The sequence below is a fragment of the Anguilla anguilla genome, chromosome 12, assembly GCF_013347855.1.
Source record: "Anguilla anguilla isolate fAngAng1 chromosome 12, fAngAng1.pri, whole genome shotgun sequence".
In the NCBI taxonomy this organism is placed as follows: Eukaryota; Metazoa; Chordata; class Actinopteri; order Anguilliformes; family Anguillidae; genus Anguilla; species Anguilla anguilla.
Genome location: NC_049212.1, coordinates 12,095,757 through 12,109,120, shown reverse-complemented (window position 1 = coordinate 12,109,120; position 13,364 = coordinate 12,095,757). Strand labels below are relative to the sequence as shown.

The following is a 13,364-nucleotide window of genomic DNA, read 5'->3' as shown; positions in this document are numbered from 1 at the left end:
CATACATATTCATGCTCGTATTCAGCGGAATATCGTGTGAGTTCCCCGCTGTGCAAAAAACGTTCCATGAGATTCTGCAAATAATTAATAACCGCCTTCTCTCGGAATACCTCCGCAAAAAAAAAGAAGGCATAAAATAAAGGGTAGCAACATCTGTTTTCGACAGATGGGAGTGAACTCCGTGTGAACCATGACACAAGCAGGAGCGGAGCAATATGTTTCAGGCGAATATATTTAGGAAGATGCGGCTGACATAATTGCCTTCATTCGGCGTTTCCCCGTGGTGCATATAGAATACCCCCGTGCAGATGTTTGTGCAGGTCGCCGAGACTGAAGAGGCACGCTCCCGAGCAGGTTGTGCGTTGCTCCAGGCGTTCCCGTTTCAAAGATTGCACCTGCTCTGCCTCTTCGTTTTGAAGCTACGGTGTGCTGTTCACGGGCAAGTCTTTCATTGTGTCCCTTGTCTGCTTGCTGTCTAAAAAAAAGTTGCAAAGCTTGAAAAGCTGTAGATGGATTACCCATACAAATGAAAGAGGGCCTGCTTTTTTCACATCACTGTGTACAGTGAAGTCCATCAGTATTTGGACTGTGACACAATTTTGCGTTGTATTGGCTCTGCACTCCAGTGCATTGTATTTGAAATGAAGCAATGAATGTGTGGTTAATGCGCAGACTGTCAGCTTTAATTTATGGATATTTGCATCTGTATCCAGTGATACACATAGGAAATACAGCCATTTTTATACATAGCCCACCCCTGTCCTATTTTACGATAAATTAGATGATGTGCCTTACTCAAGAATCCAACCTTTAGGGGATGTGGACATGCAGTGTCACTGCCATAAGCACAGTACTTTACCTATGCAACAGGGTGCAGGGTATGATAAACTTTAAATTCCCTTGATGTACTTCGGAAAACTGCTTGAAAGGGTTTTGGAAAGCCCAGATATAATACCAAACTTGTTTTGCTAACATATTCAACTTGTTGAATTAATTTTTGCCATTTCGAAGATGTTATACTTACATTTCTTAGGACTACTGTTGAGATATAGGCTATGCAGTCTTCTAAAGAAATATGTGGATATTTGGAGAACATGGATACAGTTTTTGAACACTAATAGCTTTTCTGTTGACTGTGTGAGGACAGGACACAGGCTTACTTTTATTAATTTATCAAAGATGTCAACTTTTACTTTAGGGATATCAATTCAGGCCAGTATGACTGGGTTCATTAATCATTAACTTCTGCCGAGATGCCATCGTGCCTCCGAAGCCCCGTGTGGAAAAGTAACGTCGAAGCTTCTTTCCTGTTCCTGTGAACACTTCAGAAATCAAATTTAAACAGGAAGCCCTTGCACAGTTCTGGCCACCTGCTGAAACAGGGAATCCAAAGCCTTTCACTGAAACAGAATCCACGCAGTGTATTTATATGGGGCATCATTCTCTAGAATGACACAGGCAGATTCATAGTATACTGTATCTCCTGGCTGAATGCGAGTCTGCCAGTCACCCGTTCTCTACAAAGGAGTTCCACATGGGCTTTGTAGTGGGAAGCCGGCATCTTGCAAGCTACTGTTTTTATAGAGAATCTTTACTTCATTTTTTTTTTCTTATTATGTAAGTTTATTTCAGACCTCTCCTGCTGGATTCATCAAGCTACCATGAACTATACTCCAGTTGCATTGCATGCATTTTAAGTTATGGTATTTATACCCTTTTTATATTACAAAGCTTTTAAAAATATATACTGTAAATTTTTATTAACTTAAAATTTGTGGAACTCATTGCTTGCTTCAAAATTACAAGCTGGCAGTTACACTAAACTAGATATACGCTGTGTTGCACAAATTAATAATTAAAAGTATATTTTATTTGGCAAGGCACAACAAATCCCACAGACATTTGCACATTGGCAGAACAGAATCCTTTTTGTCGCAAAATAGTTTTATATTCTTTCCACCAGCCATGGGAATAGGCTTCTGAGCACAGTCAGTCACTCCCAATACATCTGAGAACACAGCTAGTCTGTAAATCTCTGCTGCAGTTTTCTTGTTAGCTGGATTAATAGTCCAAAAGCTTCAGTATTAGCAGTATCTTAAGGGCGGATGGAGCAATGATTGACTGTGGTACCTCCTATTCCAATTCCCTTCCATTTATAAAAATGAAACATTCTTAATCATGTTTTGACATCTAACCAGCTGTACATGTATTAGGATGATGTGTTGCCGCACATATATAATATACACTATATGACCAAATGTATCTGGACAATCCTTGGGGCTGTTTTTCATGGTTTGAGCTCGGCCCCTTAGTTCCAGTGAAGGCAAATTTTAATTGTACAGCATACAAGTGGAAGAACTTGACTGGCCTGCACAGAGCCCTGACCTCAACCCCATCCAACACCTTTGGGATCAATTGGAAAGCCAACTGCGAGCCAGGCCTAATTGCCCAATCAGTGCCCGGCCACACGAATTCTCTTCTGGCTGAATGGAAATCTCTGCAGCAATGCTCCAACTTCTAGTATAAAGCCTTCCCAGAATAGCGGAGGTTGTTATAGCAGCAACGGTTGGACCAACTCCATATTAATGCCAATAATTTTGGATGTGATGTTGGACGTCAGGATTCCACATACATTTGGCCATGTAGTGTACATGTATATAATACTGTAATACTTATAATATAGTTATAATCATTTTGGACATATAATGGTATTGCCGAGTTTAATAACATGTTGTGTACAGTTATAATTTTTTCTGTAATCCACAGATATACTGATAATGCAGTGCTGTACAGGAACAACAACAACAACAATACCAGAGATGTGTTTTCAATAGTAATCCAGTTGTGCTCTGTGGCTCTTCCTATTCCCCAAAAGTACATTCAGTACATTAAAAAAAAAAATCTATTGCTGTTAATGATTGATGTGCTCCAGGAAGGACCAAACCACAGTGAACATAAATAGAAATAATTTCTTCATCTTATCTGATTTTAGTGCACTTTTCCTGGAACATTGCAAAAGCCCGCATGAGTCCTCATCTTTATCTGAAAAAAAGAGTCAAATCTGATAATAATTTTTTTTCTCACCATACAAACAGAAAGAGAACTATAAGCCTGTGAACCTAGAATGTTCCTGAACCTTAGATGGTATTTTCCAAGTAATTACTGTGGGTTTCTGCCTTGGGAGAAACAAATGCAACCATATCATGTGGAACATACCTTTTTTTTTTAAATGGCCACTTTACAATGTGGAGAAATAGATGTGAGCTATTAATATGCTTACAGTAGACTAGGTGGAAAGAGGGCTAGATAAATCTTAGTGCCCTCCATTGGGAGATAGGGTTGTGTAGCTGCTAAAAGAGGAACAGAGGAAATGGTTTGTCTGATTTGTACTTAGATTCATTGGAATGCTTTGGAAAAGAATTATAATAATCTGTGTTTGACAGGATCTATTGTAGAAGTCATCCAAATATAAAAATAGAAACATACAGTATTGTTGTCATATCAGCATTGAAGACCTAACAATGAATCAAAGAAAAAAATAGTAAGGCAATAAGAGCTTCAACAAAAATCATGCAATCAAAGCATTGGTTTTGCAGAGATTTAACTCCCTGCACATTTTAGGCTTCCAGACTCTTACTGTTGCATAGTTTAACTAGAGCTTATATATGCACTGCTATAATTAAAAACAAATCACTTCTCCTTTGAAACAGAGGTGGGTAGAGTATTTAAAAGACTGCATTCAGGTATAAGTATTGTTCCATTAAAAAAATGTATTTAAATAAAAACAAAATCCTAAAATTACTCAAGTATGAGTTTTAAAAAGTATGCGGTGAAAGAAAAACTGTTCAAGTATATACAATATTACTTACTAAATTTGGTTTGGAATGCTTTTACTGCCAAAGTGAAATTTGTGGCATACTGTATATGTTCTGCACATATTTCACATTTCCCATGCTCTCTAGCTAAAGCTACACTGACTGTCGTACTGTCATGTTATTTCTCCCACCAAAATAGTAAGCTCCGAACATTTACATCTCACCAGCAGTTTACTGATAGCTAGGTGTACCGCAACACTAGCCTATGCACAGTTGAGTATTAGTATCATAGACAAGTTATTTGGTGTCTAACTTTTTGGAAATGTGGGAGAGACAATGACCCCCCCCCCTTTAATATTTTTCAATGATTTGATTTATTAGTTGATCATTATAAAAATGATTTGCTTAAATTTACCTTCAATTTACCTTCAGCTTTACTACTTACTTAGTAAGCAGTAAATAAATAGACATTACAGAATATAATGTAATGTTTTAAATTCAGACTATTGTGAGTATCTATGGAAATTGGGACCTTTTTTTCATCAAGAACACTGTGCAACATGGGTGCAGGAGGGCACAAGGAAAATTATTTAGATTTATGCCTGTCCCTCTTTCTAACGTATTTTGTCCGCTGATATAAATATTAGCCTGATTGTTCTAGTATTCACAATGTCAGTATTGTAAAGCTGCCAATCAACACAGTTTGGAACTTTCCACTGTCTTTACTGGTGGAAAATGTGAAACTGACCCCTTTGACCACTAGTCAGATTGTGTGTTTGCACACTTGTAAGAGTGACTCTGGGCTCTACTTACAGTCAATCTAATTCTTAAATTACAGTTAAATCCAAACTAACCTCCAAATGTAACCTTCACCCAGTCCACCTTTTATGCATTTTAAATTTTCCAACAATGCACAGCACTATAAAACTGCCTGTGCATCCAGAAAATCTCTTTTTGGCCCTCACAAAGCCAAGTTATATCTTTATATCTCTTCTTGCAATTTGTTGGTGCATTCCCAGTGTCTCCTTCAATCAATCTCAGCTGCCATATTTGGTGTCTTGCTCCTGCGACATCAGTGGGGAAAGATAAAAAAAGTGGCACGACCGTCATTGCAATAAAAGCCCAAATGAAAGGGCAGAATTGTTTCCCCCTTGTGAGAGGACGGGAATTTATGGAGGAGAAACGGAATTTTCAGCATGTAAGCCTATATATTTTATCTTGCTTAATGGTCCCAGTTCATAAAGCCATTCAGTTTTTAAAACTAATCACAAATCTCAGAGATACTCTACAATTTCTTGCGATATTGTCTGGTGCTGAATTATAAATTACTAAAGCTTCTGTAAAAATTGTAAAGCTTCCCTGAAATATTGTTCTGAAAGATCACAATAAAATCCTACTGTAAGAGTTGTGCTACAATATTCCTATTGCTGTGCATCCAGTATTCAGGATGCTATGAATTGTTGTTCATTAAATATTCTGATATTAAATATAGTCTATTCAGTGTGTCCTGCATGTTACTGTGGCTAATGTAAAAGAACTGTGTTCACTTTGTCTGGATGGAGGGGAGGGTGGGCCTGTTTGCTGTGAACCGCATGCTATGCAGTCAGTCTTGGAGAGCTTCTATAATGATGAAGCAAACACACTATTAATGCTCATCATTACATCATGGGGGAATTCCAAGCATTATGCATTGTTGTTTAAGAGTTTAGCAAACTTTGTAATTATATCAGATCATTTTAATCACTCAAATATGCTTGCTTACACCACACTATGACAAAAAGTATCTGGACAGCCCGTGGTCTGGGGCTGTTTTTCATAGTTTGAACTAGGCCCCTTAGTTTCAGTGATGGCAAATCTTAATGTTACAGCATTCAATCACATTTTAGACAATTCTGTGCTTCCACAACAGTTTGGGGAAGGCCCTTTCCTGTTTCAGCATAACAGCGCCATTACATTACATTTATTTGGCAGATGCTTTTATCCAAACGACGTACAAAAAGTGAATTTCATGGTCATAGACAACTGCTAAACACAGGTTCAGTAAGGTACAATGCTTATTTTGTACAGCTATTTCTAGCCAAGAACACAGTTTAGTTCACACAGTGAACACTATTCAGACCTAACCTCGCGCCCCTGGGAAAACAGCAAGGTCCATATAGAAATGGTTTTGGTGAGAACGGTGTGGAAGAACTTGACTTGCCTGCACAGAGCCTTAAACTCAACCCCATCCAACACCTTTGGAAATCTATTAGAAAGCCTACTTTCCAGCATATCTATTGGTGAGCCAGGCCTAATTGCTCAATTAGTGCCCAAACACACAAATGCTCTTCTGGCTGAATGGAAGCAAAGCCCTGCAGCAATGCTCCAACATCTAGTATAAAGAAGAGTGGAGGTTGTTATAGCAGCAACGGGTGGACCAACTCCATATTAATGCCCATAATTTGGGATGAGATGTTGGATGACAGGCGTTCACACACTTTTGGCCATGTAGTGTATTTTTGTTTTACTTTGATAGATAAGGAAACAGTTAAGAAGGTGAAATATATTTGTCTTTTGCTGCTCCTCATCCATTCAGTTTCAGTAACAGATTGTGTTCTACAGCAGCCAAAATGAGAATCATCTGTGAACACATATCTTAATGACAGAATGCTTATCAGTTACCCTTACCCAGTGCTGAGAAGTGTTCTGTGTTATAGCAAGGGCTCCCATTGAATTTACAACATCCTAACGTTTACCATTCATTTACCGTGTAAGAAAAAAGACGAGACTTTTTTTGTGTGTTTTCTGTGTTCATTCCAGGTGTTTGCAGGGCAACTCTGTGACGCACACAGCCTGGCTGAACCGCTCCAGCATCCTGTACGCCGGAGAAGAGAAGTGGTCAGTCGACCCCAGAGTGAGTCTGCTGGCACTGAACCAGGAGGAATTCACCATACAGATCGAGGACATGGATACGTCTGATGAGGGCCTGTACACGTGCGCAGTGCAGACGCGAACCAGGCCCAGAACCACAGCGGTGCACATTATTGTCCTGGGTAACGTAGTCTTTCTTTCACCTTTGCTTCTCTGGAACAGTGTTCCCTAACCGGCGTGCCACAGGTCAGGTGTGCTGTGTGGGAAAAAGAAATCCTTTTCATAAAAATGTAAAAGTTCAAATGAATTTAAATCTGATTTTGCTAATCCTAAACACAAAATCCAAAATAAATGCCATTAAAATGCAAATACCTTCATTCAAACCCTCAAAGTACATTTAGGTCTTCTGTTGACACATTTGGAAAGGGGTATTGTGTAAGAAAAAAGGTTGAGAATTGCTCTAGGACAATTAGAAGGTCTCCTCGTTTACCCTTAACTCATTCATATTTATGTGATTGCAATGCTATTTCACTCATTTTTCTTATATTGCTTATTCATTTATTCAGGAACATACAATGTTTCTTTTCTTAGTCTTGGCAAACTTACAGAAACTTAGGAATATAAGTTACATTTTCTCAATTGAAATTTTATAGGTTCATTTGCATGAAATTTGTATTTATACAATGCAAGTTAGTATACTTAGGCTGTATTGAGCCATATGTTATCATTCTGGAAAACAGACTGTGACTGGTTCAATTCCCTTTTTTTGCTGCAACTCATTTGAATTGAATATGACTCAACCATATATTGACAGCCAAAATGGTAAAGACTACCGTCAGCGCCATATGCTTTATGTCTGGGTTTTTGCATTGAAAGCTGGTCTAACGCTTAAGTTTACTGGAGAAAAGTTACAGTTTTAATGAGTGTAATTTTTTGAAAGTGAGTGATGAGGGGTGAGGGTGCGGGTACTGAGCACAGGTGTGTTGAGTGGGAACCGCACAGGATGCAGGCATATTGTGCACTGAGAACGCCTGAGGGAGAGATCTGAGATTAAATTAGACCTCAGAAAGATTTAATTGCACAACACCTAAATGCACATCATATGCATAATGCATTTGTCAAGAGATCGGATGTTTTAAATGACTCTCGTTCTCCTAAGATTCTATCATTTTCCCATACTGTTCTAGATGGAGTTGTCTATATATTCATTTTGTCCTGTTCAGTGATTTCACCGGAGTGTTAATTACTATCCCTCCCAGATGACACTTGGACTCAATTTTTGATGTGGAGCACCATTACATGGGGGAGTTAAACTTTTGATCACTTGGGAAGTTTACAATGACTGTTAGAGGAAATGAATAATTAAATAAATAAATAAATGTCCAATCGGCCCCTTAGAAGTTACCCTGGGGGAGCTGTATATTTGGTTGAACATTAAGTGCCTGTCAACAGGCTTTGAATTTTGTCATTTGTAGGGCAACATACCAAAGCAGAAGGCATTGAGGCCTAAATCAAATTCCAAGTGAAGACGTCAAGGCCAGACAGCACATTGTAAAAGCACTTATTCCATCCATATGAGCGAAAGTCACAAAAAAGAGGTGAAAGGAGCAAATGTTTTACCATCAGCAAATTACTTCTGGTGCATTTCCTGCTTAATGCTCACTTTCTCTGCCAATCTCATTTCATTTGGTCTACTTTGGGAAGAAAAGACATGCACCATACTTTACCTGCGCATTTCCAAATGCAGGATTTGGGTTCGGGTACAGCCGTATTAAGTTAGCTAATTAAAAACGATTGGTAACAGTGAGACACCGCCCTAGAGAAGCAGAGAAGGCCCCATAAAACCTCAGGTATATAAATATTAAGGCAAGTCACAAAGGGCAGTGCAGGTAATTATTTTTAAAGGAGCGCTAAGGCCTGAAATTCAGGGCACCACAGCAGTGGCCATATGGCCTTGTGTAATTCAAGCCCTGCATCATGTCACTACATTATCAATTTTGCCACCCACTGTACTGCATACATGATTTAATTAAGCAAGCAATTTGATTTGATAATTGGCAATAATGGACCACAGACTGGATATGTTTGTAAGTGTAATGAACAAGTGTTCCCTGAAATTCGACTGGATTAACGCTCTTATTTTACAACCGCAGTTCCGCATTCTGGATTTCAACTGACAAGTTTTCACTTAGCAGACCAGTTTGTGAGCTGCAAGGCCACCCAGCATCTTCTCTCACAACACATATTTTCCACCTGGATTTTTTATCCTTCGACACCTCCCCGCAATGCTGGCGGAGAGCAGGTCAGGTCTTCCGCAAACACCGACAAAGGCTGCCCTGTTACCTAGGCAACAAATATTCAGAAAGAAGGGTTGATCAAGAGAGCTCCGATATGCTTAACATAAAGGTCAGTCTCAGAATAAATGAAAAGCGTTCCTCTTCCCATGAATGATCACATGAACATTTCACAAATGAGATCTGTAGTCACGTGTGTGCAGTACCACCTACTTACTTAATGAAAGCCGTGGTCCTGTCTGACTTGATTTGTAGGGCTCGACTAAATCTGTATTAATTTAGTGTTGTGCATATGCTATAAAACATCAATAGTCTTCTAATAATGACTGTAATCCCATTTCATCGTTATTATAATTAAGCCCTGGGGCATTGTTCAAACATTTTCTTTGACACCCTAACAATAAAAAATATTTTTCCGAAACGGTGCACCCCTTTCACCGACGCGGTCCGTTTTTGCCTCGGACCATCGAAGCTTACTTTTAAGAAGAAAAAAAAAGTTAGTTAGCCTTATTGCATTTAAACGATTTCGGATTTCACGCGTTCCGTGAGAGAGGGCCAGGGGTGTGCCCGGAGCGGTTTAACGGACGACGCGCTGGCGCGGAAAGCCAACGCCCTGACGGAGGAGAGAGAGGATAATTAACGGTTCGGGTCGGGCGGGGCTGCGAGACGGCGGCGCCGAATCTCCAGTCCATTGGCTTTCCTTAAGCGCCGTGCCGGAGTCTCGGGGCATTAAATTCCAGCCGGTAATAACGCGCTGTTGACATATTCTAATCATTCTCTCTGCTGGCCTTGTGCGTTTTAGCCACGGGCTATTTAAGTGACCGTTCAATTTCGGTCCTAATGTCTTCAAATGCATGCAAATGTATTTAAAACCTTTTTTGGTTGGTTTTAATCAAATGCGAGCACATTTTTTTTTGCCGTTAAAAAGCACTCACACGAAGGGCTGTTTCAGCATGGTGCGGAGTGGCACAACACTCATGAGGTCAAATGACTGTTCCTTTCCAGCAATACTAATGGCAAACCCCTAAACTATCCCCCCACCCATCCCCGGCTTCACCGTACAGTTAGAGTGCTGTATGCTCTGCCACTAACTTTAACTATGATACAGCACAGCCAATATTGTTAAATCTTGAACTTCTGACAAATGAACAAACAAGCAACACGTGGGCATTTTCTGCTATTACCATTTCAGCATTTGACATTTTTTTCTTATGATTAATATGCCCATGATCCATTTCATGTGTTTTAGCTGTGGTCTTTTTCCCAGAATTCACATTGGAGGGCAAAAATAAATAAATAACAATTTTGAAAATAAAATGTTGGAGCAACACACTACATATGATATCATTTTGTGTTAATATGCTTTTTAAACTAAATAATATTGGTTATATGATGAACAAGCAAAGGTTTTTACTAGTGTATTAAAAATTCATTTGACAGCAGTTTTTTTAGGTCCTCTAAACATATTGAGAATCCTTCACAAAATGTTGTGATATTTGTTTTTATTCAATGATATTATGGAATTATAGCCACTGATAAAAAAGGGATCTTAAGGAATTCAGTTGGGTTTGGTCTCTGCTAAAATATTTCTTCATGGTTGTGTAACCTGGTTTGGCTCACAAATTAGCATAGGAGAGTATGGGCACCAGACAATAACAAATTGCAGTGATGTACTGAACTAATGGTCTAATTAAGAAGCGATGCTTAACGACTACCACAGCTTGCATTTCATAGCACAAGGCATTCATTTCTTGTGTTTTATTGAAAATGCCGGCATGGATCACACAAGATTAAAATAGCTTTAATGCCACCATTGAGCAATGTTTGCATTTAATAATTCCACTAACAATTTATAAAGAAAGATTATAATGTATCTTGCTGCTCCCAGATGAGTTTCCTATGGGGGAAATGCAATCAAAATGGAAAAGCATTCACTCATCCGTTTTGTTTAAGTTTTTTGTGCTAATTAATTCTGTAAAGTACTTCTAATCTTGGAGAGATCTCATCTGAAAGCCTAATTTAATTCAGTGCAACCGGCCCCCTATTTCAAAGGGTGCCAATCAAGCGTTGAGTATGGTAGGTTTTCAGATTAAATTAACACTTGAAAGTTGAACTGCTTTTAGTTTGCTGAGATTATCTGCAAACGGCTTTTAAATGTCAGCTAAAATATCAGAAAAGAGTATTTTAATGTTTACCCTGTTTAAGGTAAAGGATTTTTTTTTCCTCGATGCACATTTCTGTTTACTTAATTTTTTATAGTTAGTAGTATTATAGCATAACAATCTGATATGTATTGCAATCTTGTTCCATGCCAGGTAAGACGTGCATTGCAGTTAACGATTTTGCTAATACTTTTCTTAAAATAAAGAGCAAACAACAACAGTGAAGCACAAAGGCAAAGAAACTGAACAATTGAATTGTTTAAATTATACATTATACTTATAATTTATACAGTTTTGTTTTTGACATTTTCACCGAGTTTAACGTTAGCTAGCTTGCTAACGGTGCCTGCTGTCACTGGCTAGGTCGACAGAACAAACTTAATGTTAGCTTGTGGAGACGTGTGGCATCTGAAATAAGGCACTGGAATCTGCATATAGGACTTTTATTTATTGAAGTGACTTCTGAGGGCAGAGCCTGATCTCCCATCAAGATGTAAATATGTTACGTTTAGGAAACGACCCATTTTTACGTTTTGTCAGACATCGCTGAAATTAAAATGATCAAACAGAACTTACAAAACAAGATAAATTATGATCGCCTTTCCACAAATCCCCATCTCTTGCATTGAATTGAATAATACAAAGCATTTTGATGTGTTGTTTCATCATTTTCTTTTAAGTGAGTGGAATAAAGAGTACTGGAATGGATCTGGTGATTCGCTAACTGAGTTCTCCAGCAGGAGGGACTGTCACACTAACCACTACACTAAACCCGTGGACTACGAAGGCCACCACTTTTGCATGCAAGGCTGCTGTCCAGGCATACTGAATAATAAACCCACTCCCTTCTTTTTTGATAGGGCATCTGATACAACCACATTCAATGACCGTGATGCTCGTGCATTAGTGTGATATGTATGGAAAAACAGAAGAGCAACTCTTCCTCAGGTGACTGAGAATGTCAATGCAGGGCGTGATCAGACTGTGTCAACAAGAACAGTTCGTCGACAACTACATAGAGAGGGATATTATAGTAGGGCTGCAGTGCATAAACCCCTCAATAAAAAGACAAATGCACATTTGAGTGGAGCAAAAACCACTGGCACTGGTCTATAGAGGTGTGGAAAAAAAGTGATATGGTGAGATGAGTCATTCTTCACCTTGTTCTTATTGAGCAGAGAAAATTCTCCCCTTAGAATAACAAGACATGACAAGGTATATCCATATACAAAATAGGCACTTACAAACAACAAGGTGGACAAGCCTGAACTGAAGAAAACAGAGGCTGTCCCTGCTTTTTTATAAGCAAAAAGTGTTTTACCTAATTCTATATCTTATCTAACTGGTACATGTTTAATACATAAAAATGAACAAAGTAAATGATTGGCTGTATCTAGTCATATAGCATGAATACTGAAAAAACATACAGTGACCTCTTAGTCTTAAACTAGCTTTAACTCAGAAATAATTGTTATATTTTTATCTATCAGTTGCTTTCAGAGTCCTGGGCAGCATGGCGTCATAGCCGGTTCCTCCGTGGCAGGATGACAGGGGGGAGGATAAAGGAAAAGGCCAACCTTCTTCTAGTTATGCTAGAAAAAAACTCTCCTCCCTTCAGTCCTTGTTTTTCTGTTCAAGCGATAAGCCTTGAAATATAAGTTATATTACTTGGTGACCTGAGGGGTTCTGAGGGGTATAATCTATGACAAGGCACACCTAAGCTGTTCTGGCTGCTTGTGGTGGCCCAACACCTTATTAAGACAGTTTAAGTTGGTTTTTCCTTTAATCACCCATCTGTATATATACACATTCTGTATATATTGGAAGCGCACAATTCTATAGAATGTCATTGTATGCTGTAGCATTAAGATTTCCCTTCAGTGGGACTAAGGGGCCTAGCCCAAACCATGGAAAACTGCCCCAGAGTATAATTCCTCCTCTGCCAAACATTACAGTTGGCACTATCCGGTACTGTACAGTTGGCACTGTGCATGCTGCCAAACCCAGGTTCGTCTGTCAGACTGCCAGATAGTGAAGTGTGATTCCCCACTCCAGAAAACGCATTTCCGCTGCTCCAGAGTCCAATGGGCGCTTGATTTAAACCACTCCACCCGACGCTTGCCATTGCGCATGGTGATCTTAGGCTTGCGTACGGATCCTCAGCCATGGAAACCCATTTTATGAAGCTCTTGACAAACAGTTTTGCTGGCGTTGTTTCCAGAGGTGGTTTGGAACTCTGTAGT

At 39.1% G+C, this 13,364-nt stretch overlaps 1 protein-coding gene across 7 annotated transcripts in view; it reads left to right on the top strand.

Moving 5' to 3' along the window:
* The window catches only part of LOC118208925 (protein CEPU-1-like), a 255,339-nt gene that overhangs the window by 219,222 nt on the left and 22,753 nt on the right, over nt 1-13,364 (top strand). For all 7 annotated transcript variants that reach the window (XM_035383918.1, XM_035383913.1, XM_035383919.1 and 4 more), the window contains exon 3: nt 6,615-6,847. In XM_035383918.1, coding sequence (XP_035239809.1) covers nt 6,615-6,847 — 233 coding nt within the window. The remainder of the gene's footprint in view (nt 1-6,614; nt 6,848-13,364) is intronic.